The following is a 9,607-nucleotide window of genomic DNA, read 5'->3' as shown; positions in this document are numbered from 1 at the left end:
CGTTAAGGAGGACCCCTTTGGAGAAAAGCTTCATCAACTCAACTTCGGATCTGTAGTTAAGAGGAGGTTCTGCAGTCTTAGATATCTTTTCATAGTAAGAACGTTGTCTGTTCCATTCACGTTTAAACTCTTGATTTTCTTGTAGCTTTTGACTTTCATGGAACTCTTGACTTTCGAGTGCACTTTCAAGTTTTGCCACAACCTCTGCCAGTTCTGGCCGATCTTCACGAGATTCTTTCAAACATCGATACGCAATGTTTGAAAATATTTCTAAGGCACTTTGTTCCAATGGCTCAACCATCGGGCTTTTAAAGATAATATCAGGTAACTTCTTCTCTTCATAGCTTTTAATCCACGTTGGCACTAAGTTCTTCTCAACATCACCATTATCGCGATATGTACAGCATAACGTCCCACATAAAACTTTAAAAAGTACCACGCCAAAAGAGTAAACGTCCGACTCTTTTGTTAGGGTGTGCGTCATCGCGTACTGATAATCTATGCACTTATCATTATACAAGTAAGATTTTCATTAGAAAAATACCATTGGTTTTGTTTCTCTGATATAATTTTTAATTTGAGTATTATGTGGGAATAGCCAAATGATGTACAGAGGAGGATTGCAAGGATGAAAATGGAATGATGTGAAGGTGAATGGCGGGTGCAATTAATAATGGACAACACAATTGCTTGACTATAACAAGCAAACATCAGTGTAATTCTTTCTAGCACGTTTTTTGTGTGATCCGAATTTTGGGGTTTGTTTTTAGCACGTTTGATCCATTTTCTGTTTTTTAAATGGTTTTAATAACTTTTCAAATTCTGCATAATACAGATGGAATTGGAATTCGAATCCATCGAGGTTAATTTGATCATTATTGATAGTTGGCAACTTGTGAGAGATTTGGATAATTGTCACTTTCTGATTAATTCTTGACTATTTTGGGTTCAAGTTATTATGCAAACGTTAAATGTAAGATTGTCGTAGTTATTTATATTATTGTATATATCTTTTGTCGTTTTGGTTTTCTTACCAGCCCGTGTAGTTACACGGGTTCTAACCTAGTGCATAATAACCATGTACTCCTACTTTCAAGCAACATACTTGTTCCCAATGTGTATTTCTTCTCAACTCCTTCAACAAACTCGGTAACTATTTCTCCATTAACCCTTGGCTGATTAAATACCCATTTAAACCTAATCTGTTGTTGACCCGAATCCATGACCATTTCATAGACTATACATAGGCACAAAATAGGTTGGCCAATTTTATCAATACAAAGAGTCTGCTTTGACTTAGTGTGGCAAACCAAAGCTGATCCCTTGTTTCTTGATTATAATCATGTGTGTATGAATAATTATTTTGTAATTTATGTGTTCTTGATATCCAAAAACACAGATGATACAAAAGAAAATTTAGCCTATTCTTTAAGCATATGAAATCCCAGCAACTTCGTATACACATGAATCATAAGTAATTTTTGTCAAGAAAACAGGATTAATAAATGTACTACCTCCCAAATAGAAAACTAATACTAATTTTATGTTTACAAATAGTCCTAATTGTCCGTTATTAAAAAGAGAGAGAATCTATAGGGGCCTAAGCTCAATGCCTTCAATAATAAGACCCTTAAAATTCCCAGTGAAATAGATACTACCCACATCCGGTTTAAGTTTAATATTAATTCTATTTTCGGTAGTAGTGAGTTGCACTTCCATCCAACCATCACTACAAACAAAAAGCCATTTTGTAGCACACATCTTTAATGACATTTAGATTTTGTGTCACTAATTTAGATTTTTATGGCACTTTGTGTGTGCCACATTTGATTATAACACATGTTTAGTGGCACATAATTTTAATGCCACTAATATATGATTTTAGTGGCACTTTGTGTATGCCACTAAAAATCCATTATCACACGTTTTACTGGCATTTAGCTTTTGTGCCACTAATTTACGTTTTTAATGGCACTTTGTGTATGTCATCTTTGCTTGTAACACATTTTAAGTGGCATTTAGTTTTAGTGCCACTAAATTATGATTTTAGTGACACTTTGCATATGCCACTAAATCTAGTGTCACGCGATTTTAATAACATTTAGATTTTGTGTCACTAATTTAGTTTGATAATGACACTTTATGTATGTCATCTTAATATAACATATTTTTAGTGGCACTTAGTTTTAATGCCACTAATTTAAGATCTTAGTGGCAGTTTGTGTATGCCACTAATTTAAAATTTAATGGCATTTTTAATATGAGAAAAATAAAACATATATAAAACAAAAATAAAATCGAGAACTTTGCCACCATTAAACTCGGTTACAAAACCAATATAAAAAATGTTATTTTATATTCTCCCAAATTCCCAATATCTCAAACCCTTTTTTACGACTGTGCCTCCACTTCCTCCTCGTTCAATATTCCTGTTCCCTACGCCTACGCCTACGCCTACGCCTCAAACCAGATAACCACCACCGCAACCACAACCGCCTCAAACTATATGAGCACCATCGCAACCGCCTCCGCCTCCATCTCTTCTCTTCTCCGTCGGTCAATAGTTGCTATCCGACTACTTCTATCTCAATTCGATCGATTCAAAGGTCTGCCATTGTTTTAATCTCACTTCAGCTTGTTTAGATTGGTTTAATGGTCTTTGCAATTTGTAAATTTGTTGAATCGTAACCTGATTTCATGACAGTTAGGGTTTAGGTTAGTTTATTGTTGATATATTATAATTAGCGTTGTTAATAACAAAATACTTGATTTATGATGGAAAGTTCATAGAAATTGTTCAGATAATGTTGATTTTGGCTTAAATTCCCGTCATATTTTGAGTTCAAACCTCATAATTTACATATTATGTCTTAGACTTTTAACAACTGACAACTGAAGTTGTTAGCTCAGATCTAATAATAATAATAATAGTATATAATGAATTTATTGATTCACTATATCTATATATTCATATAATAATATGTTATTTTATGATTTTAGACATTACTTTACACTTAATTCATGTAGCAAACTTAAATATTGTGATCAAGTTCTAGTAGTTCTCAACTACTCATATTGATAATCCATAAAGATCCTAATTTATGTTTATGGAGAACTCAAAATGTTTTGACTTATTACTAACATATTTGTTCGTGTTGCCTTTATTAATTAGTGAATGCACTTACTAAAATATGTTATTTTGAAGGCACAACCTATTTCATATAGTAATATTTATTTATGATATATAATTGTCACTCATAGTGAAATTGGAGAGGGGGGATTTATGTTCGTTAGTTTATTTTTGTTTAAGTTTGTTAATATATACATTTCAGTCTACTTTTAATAACTTTTTAGGCCCAACACATTGTTGTTCACATTTACATATAATTGGTTTTAGCTCAGTTTTATAACTTTATCTATGTTCAATAATATTTGTGAGTCGTTCGCTTATATCGGTTAAAACAAAGATAAACAAAAATGAACTCGTTCATTTCTTGTAAAGATAATACATGACTAATAAACTAATATTGCTAATTCAAAAAAAAAGATAAAATGTTTATATTTTGCTCAAAAACTTATATATTTTGTTCATTTCTTGTAAAGATAATACACGGCTAATAAACTAATATTGCTAATTCAAAAAAAAAAAAGATAAACTGTTTATATTTTGCTCAAAAACTTATATATTTTTTTCATTTCTTGTAAAAATCATCTCGGATTTTTACAGTCATATGGGGAATGTTGCAACTCGTGTGAGGACGTTGTCAAGAATCCTTACGAATGTGAGAGACTAATCTCCCCAATTTCACTAAAACATGTTAGATTATGAATTTATGAATATTCATATTTGTTGATATGAAATTGACGGTTTTAATTTGAGTTTCTAGATATAATTACAGCCCGCCCATAAAAGAAATTTTTCAAGCTGGTGTTGTTACTCGCTTTGTTGAGATTGGAGTTTCTTTTGATTAGGTTGGTCTTTAAAAAACTGTATTTTATTATCCCTATAGGCTTCCGTTTCACTAACTTAAATTGTTAATACTAATTTTCATTTGTTTCAACATACAAGACCTGCGTTTCTGGATATTCAACAACTTAATCATTCAAACGATGAATAAGTTTTAGCCGATGCTTGTTGGGCACTTTCGTATATTTCAGATGGTACAAATGATAAAAATCAAAGCTGTAATTGAAGCGAATGTGTCACCAAGATTTTTGAGCTCCTAAAGTGAGTATTTTAATCTTTTTTATTGAATTGTAATATCTTTTAGCTTGTTTTGTTTATAATATCATGCAATTTGGATTGTTTGGTTGTTTTAGTCGGTCAATCATCTAAAACTCTCAAGGTAAGAATGTTAAACTAATTGTTTCTTTAAGATTTAATAAGATATCATATGAATCATTTTAAACTGTCTAAAAGTATACTGCTAAATGAATCATTTTGTTGGAATGTTTCAGGGTACCTTTACGATAGCTTCATAACCTGGAAAAATTCGTGGTTAAAAAACTTGGAGACGATCTTTTTACAGATAAGGAAAACGTGTTGGTTGTTTGATTGCCGACATCTGAATGCGGTCCAATTTTTGGGTGCTTTGACTCAAAGTATTCCAATAATAATAAAAGAGTATTGGCCAAAGGTTATAAACTGTGACCATTACTTTCTAGGTTAATTTTTTAAGTTGGCATTATTTTCATTCATATAAGTTTATGTATATTTTAGGGTGCGTTTTAAATTTTAAAGCGGAAAGAAGCACTAAAAGCCAATAACAGCTTTGAAATTTTCCATGGATATAGCAAGGTACTTATAAATTTCCATGTTTGCTAATATAAATACTAATGTTCAATACTTAGTATCTAGACATAATTAGAATTGAAGTCATGATTCTTAAATCTAAACTGTTGTCATGTTAGTACGGGAATGAACTATTTCCATGAACTAGAGCCGGAATATTCACTGGGATGTTGTAAGTTCTACAAAATTCAAATGTGCGAACTTTGTTTATGAGTTTATTCATCATAATTACTAACTACTTTCTTTTTTATGTGAGTTAGAAAACAGGACTATTTTGCGGGCTGATTCTGGAAAAATTACAAAAGAAAAAGCCTCATGACGTTACATGTAAGTGTTAAAATAATAAAACCACTCAGCTCGTTTGTTTCCTTAAATATAGCTAGTGTTAATATGGTTTATTTCAATTGGTTATGAACGGTTTTAGGTTAATAAATTAAGCCGGTTACTAAAGTTAGTGGTCATATTGTTTACATATTGAAAACTCTTTGTTTTCTTATTAGGTACCTTGCATGAAAATTGAAGATGGTGAAAGAGGTTAATGGGCACGGAGATGTTTATAGTTTTTATTCAACTTTTCTTTATATATTTATCTTGATTTTAGAGTTACTAGATATTCGGTATGTGTTTGGAATGCGATCGAGCTTTTAATTATGGTGAAGATATTATGATTTCTATATTCAAAGTTTTTACTGGTAGTTGAAAAAAATCGTTACTAAGCCCAAAAGTTATGGTAGTAAAAAAAAGTGCCACTAAAAGTTTAAAAGTTTGTAGCGGCAGCACAAAAAAATGCCACCAAAAGTCAAAAGTTGTATTGGCAGATGAAAAATGTGTCACTAAAAATCCAAAGGTTTGTAGCGGCAGACGAAAAATGTGCCACTAAAAGTAAAAAAAAATTAATGGCATACAAAATACAAGAAAGTGCCGCAAAACGCCCAAAAGTTTGTAGTGGCAGTCAAAAAAAGTGTCACTAATAGGTTTTAGTGGTAGTGCTTCTAGTGACACTTTTTTTGTGTGTCATTCATTCCAACATGATTCTTTAGTGACACTTCTTTGTTTTTTTGTGTGTGCCATTAAATGACTTTTTATTTGTAGTGCATCCTTTCTCTGTTGTGGAAGGCTTTTTTTTATCTCCTTACTGTGTGGGTTGTGGGTGTTTTGAGCAGCCTTTGGTTTAAGAACTGGGGTTTGAGGAACTACTAAATGGATATACTGATGATAATCTGGTGAGGCATAATGATAATTATAATCTTTCCTTTTCACAGGAACCATAAATTTGGATAGGTCTTCTGGTAACTTGTAGACAAGGTAAACTGCATATGTTGTTTGAGAGGATACTAGGTGGGACACTTCCTTTTTGAATGCAATAGTCTCATAATCATTACATTGATAGGCTTCTCCAAATCTGAAAAGATTTTATAAGTTTGTTAAATTCAAATATGGTGCACAGATTTTCCATAGATAGTAACTTCTACAAGAAAGTTGATGACAAGATATACAAGAACCTTGATTCAGGTAAAGGCAACGCGCCCCGATACCCTCCACCTATCACGCCCGAATACTCTTGAGATGATATATCAACAGCTGATAGCGTAAGGCATTGCTTCCCGTTTTTGTCAACGAAAACCCACTATCAAACAATAATAATGCAATTAGTATCTGCTATTCCCTTCCTTCGAACGACCATGCTAATTATTATAAGATTTAAAAACATAGAAAATACAAATGGCTTACATAGCCTCTCTTCATCATTTTATCACCAATTAAGAACCCTTTACTCATAATTAAGTACGCCTCCTCCTTGGTTGTCCATTGCAAGCTATTTCTAGACCTTTTCATAATGTTTTCATAATCAGTTGGCAATTTTCCATTCCAATTTGCATCTGAATCTGAATATGATATGGGTTGCTTTTCATCCACCTATTGAAGAACATAACCATATTAGTAAGACTTTGATCTAATCACCAATATGGATTCGGTTTTCTTAGATTGAAAATAATGCAGATCACCTATTATCCAGGAATTAAAGCAAAATAAAGGACATATATATTTATTGATGTACATGAATACTTAAACCTTTGTTTGTCGTCTTACTTTCTCCAACGGCCGAAACTCGATGCCTTCAACTTCTGTGTCACGAAAAGCCTCGACAAACAGAATTTGAAAATCAACAATTTTGCGGTCACTAGAATACTGATACAATTCACACATCCACCATTCGTCTTCTCTCTTGTATGCAAGGTATGTAATTGAACTCTCAGTCTCCCCTGGTAATTTGTATTTAAGGACTACAGGATAAGTAGTTAGCTCCCCAAGGGTGTGCCCGTATGGTCTAAGTTTGAACACAAGGTTCACTGTGTATGTGACTCCTGGTGACAAGAATTGAGTGTTTACATGTGCTTGAACGTACTGTCTTATACCATGAACTGATGGTCCCTTTAGGAAATCTGTGTGAATAGTACATAGCAAAAAATGATACATTGCTTTATAAAAGTATATACTTATCAAATATTCTCAAAACCTAGAAACAAGAATAGTCACCTTGAATTGAATTCAGATGTACGAGGGAATTTTGAACCCAAACATTCTGCAAAAGATATCATCTCACAATGTTCCCCCTTCTTATTTAATGAAAACCACTGTACATCGATCCCATAAACAAATTCAAGTTAGGTCATGTGTGTTCAAATTATAACATCTTTTCAATCTAAATTGGTTGATCAAATTACTAAACACAATGCTTTAACTGAACATACACCGGTTCAAGAACTAAGGTGTATGTAAGTGTTACTTGTGAGAGTAATTGACGACGGCATGGGTTATGATTATAAGTAATATAAACATATATAGAAGAGCTATTTACCATTTTGCCGCCATTAAGGAGGACCCCTTTGGAGAAAAGCTTCATCAACTCAACTTCGGATCTGTAGTTAAGAGGAGGTTCTGCAGTCTTAGATATCTTTTCGTAGTAAGAACGTTGTTTGTTCCATTCACGTTTAAACTCTTGATTTTCTTGTAGCTTTTGACTTTCGTGGAACTCTTGACTTTCGAGTGCACTTTCAAGTTCTGCCACAACCTCTGCCAGTTCTGGCCGATCTCCACGAGATTCCTTCAAACATCGATACGCAATGTCTGAAAATATTTCTAAAGCACTTTGTTCCAATGGCTCAATGGCCGGGCTTTTAAAGATAATATCAGGTAACTTCTTCTCTTCATAGCTTTTTATCCATGTGGGCACTAAATTCTTCTCAACATCACCAGTAATGCATAACGTCCCACATAAAACTTCGAAAAGTACCACGCCAAAAGAGTAAACGTCCGACTCCTTTGTTAGGGTGTGCATCATCGCGTACTGTGGATCACAGTACCCAAGGGTACCTGCTGCAAAGGTTATAATAACCGAATATTGCTCATTAGCTGGACCCATTATTGATAACCCAAAGTCAGAAACTTTAGCATTCCATTGGTCATCAAGTAGGATGTTGGCGCTTTTCATATCACAGTGGATAAGTCGCTGGTGTGTCTCCTTTGGATCATGAAGGTAGCTAAGTCCCTTCGCTGCATCAATGCATATCTTCAGACGCTGTGGCCATGTGAGATCACGTGAATTTAATTGGCGGTCAAGGCTTCCATGAGATGCATGCTCGTAAACTATTATCATCTCATCCCCTTGGTAACAAAATCCTAGAAGAGATATAAGATTTTCATGCCTGTAATGGTAAAGCATGGTGATCTCTTTCAAGAACTCAGGTGTTCCTTGTCCATACCTACGATCCAGGCGCTTAATAGCAGCCGTGCTTCGGCCTTTAGAGTGAGACACTTCTCCTATATAAACTTTCCCAAAACCACCACCTCCAATACACTTGTCATCGTCAAAGTTGTTGGTGGCGGATTTTATCTCTTCCAGTTGGATATGAAGATGTTGAAACTGTTGCAAGAATGCATCAATATTTGCCTGCATATAACTAGTCTTCATATTTGTGGATTAAGTAATAACTATAATACTGAAAGATGGGATAAGAATGAATGGAAGGACACACGAGATTAATTTGGTGTGATCAGTGGAATGAAAGATGGTTAAGAATGAAGATTAATTTGTTTTAACGAGCTCAATGAAAAGCAATGACTTTATATAGGATTAGAAGAGTAGAAATTAGAATTTATCATATATACCACTTCAACAATTACTTTTTGTTACTCTGAAATGAAATATAATTAAACGTACCAACTGATTAGCAGTCAACATCTACCACAAAGGCATAAAGGTGTTGTACGTACATTCGAGCATGTAGTTAGATAAAAGTCAAGCCTCTATTATTGCATATAATAATATTCTGAATAAATAAATTAGGGATGGTTATCATGTCTCTATTAGTACAAATTAAATACTCAGCAACTTGCATTCGGAGACACTTTGTTTAATGAGAAAATATCAAAAAGTAGTCTTTCTTTATTATTAACAGCAAATGCCTAGACGCCTACAAGGAAAGTCATGGTCTTTGAAAAACCACGAGCTATTTCTTTAGGGGTGGTACATTTTTTATGTCTTTATAGTTGACGGGCTTTTGAGGTGAAACCTTGAAATGCTTGCAAATTGCAAATATGACGGTAAGGCCGTCGGCTATTCTTTACATTGAACTTGATCGATTAATAGTTGTCAAAGACGACTTTTGACCGTATTAACTTAAATAAAATTATAAACAAAAAACACGTTAAAAATGGGCTGGCTGGACTACTATTTAAAAACCCAATTAAAATATAACTGTAAAAGAGCCCGCGAGATGCGACGGGATGCAACGAGAATTTGGTCAGTAGCGA

The 9,607-nt window shown here is 33.6% G+C and overlaps 1 protein-coding gene and 1 long non-coding RNA gene across 4 annotated transcripts; one reads left to right on the top strand and one right to left on the bottom strand.

Moving 5' to 3' along the window:
- The first annotated feature begins 2,492 nt into the window (after positions 1–2,492).
- On the top strand, positions 2,493–5,649 carry LOC143630774 (uncharacterized). Of its 2 annotated transcripts, XR_013153238.1 has the most exons (8): positions 2,493–2,606; positions 3,900–3,972; positions 4,070–4,228; positions 4,459–4,637; positions 4,721–4,798; positions 4,912–4,964; positions 5,053–5,119; positions 5,293–5,649. It is a non-coding gene; the product is annotated as an uncharacterized LOC143630774 (long non-coding RNA). The 2 variants fall into 2 exon arrangements; XR_013153237.1 differs by having other exon boundaries at positions 4,459–4,798.
- Positions 5,650–5,892: 243 nt separating this feature from the next.
- LOC143630791 (putative serine/threonine-protein kinase PBL28) lies at positions 5,893–8,916 on the bottom strand. Of its 2 annotated transcripts, XR_013153239.1 has the most exons (4): positions 7,653–8,916; positions 7,331–7,428; positions 6,884–7,236; positions 5,893–6,709 (listed from the first exon to the last, which is right to left on the bottom strand). XR_013153239.1 is itself a non-coding variant. In XM_077099707.1 (3 exons), exons 1-3 carry the CDS (start codon positions 8,763–8,765, stop codon positions 7,122–7,124), a joined length of 1,326 nt encoding a protein of 441 aa, XP_076955822.1. In that variant the 5' UTR covers positions 8,766–8,916; the 3' UTR covers positions 5,893–7,121. The 2 variants fall into 2 exon arrangements, 1 of the variants encoding a protein (XP_076955822.1); XM_077099707.1 differs by having other exon boundaries at positions 5,893–7,236.
- Positions 8,917–9,607: the final 691 nt, after the last annotated feature.

This window comes from Bidens hawaiensis, unplaced genomic scaffold (assembly GCF_021521415.1).
Source record: "Bidens hawaiensis isolate Kalapana, Puna unplaced genomic scaffold, B.hawaiensis_p1.1 tig00005823_1, whole genome shotgun sequence".
NCBI classification, from domain to species: domain Eukaryota; kingdom Viridiplantae; phylum Streptophyta; class Magnoliopsida; order Asterales; family Asteraceae; genus Bidens; species Bidens hawaiensis.
Note: the sequence above shows the minus strand (reverse complement) of the source record. Positions and strands in the feature narration are given on the sequence as shown.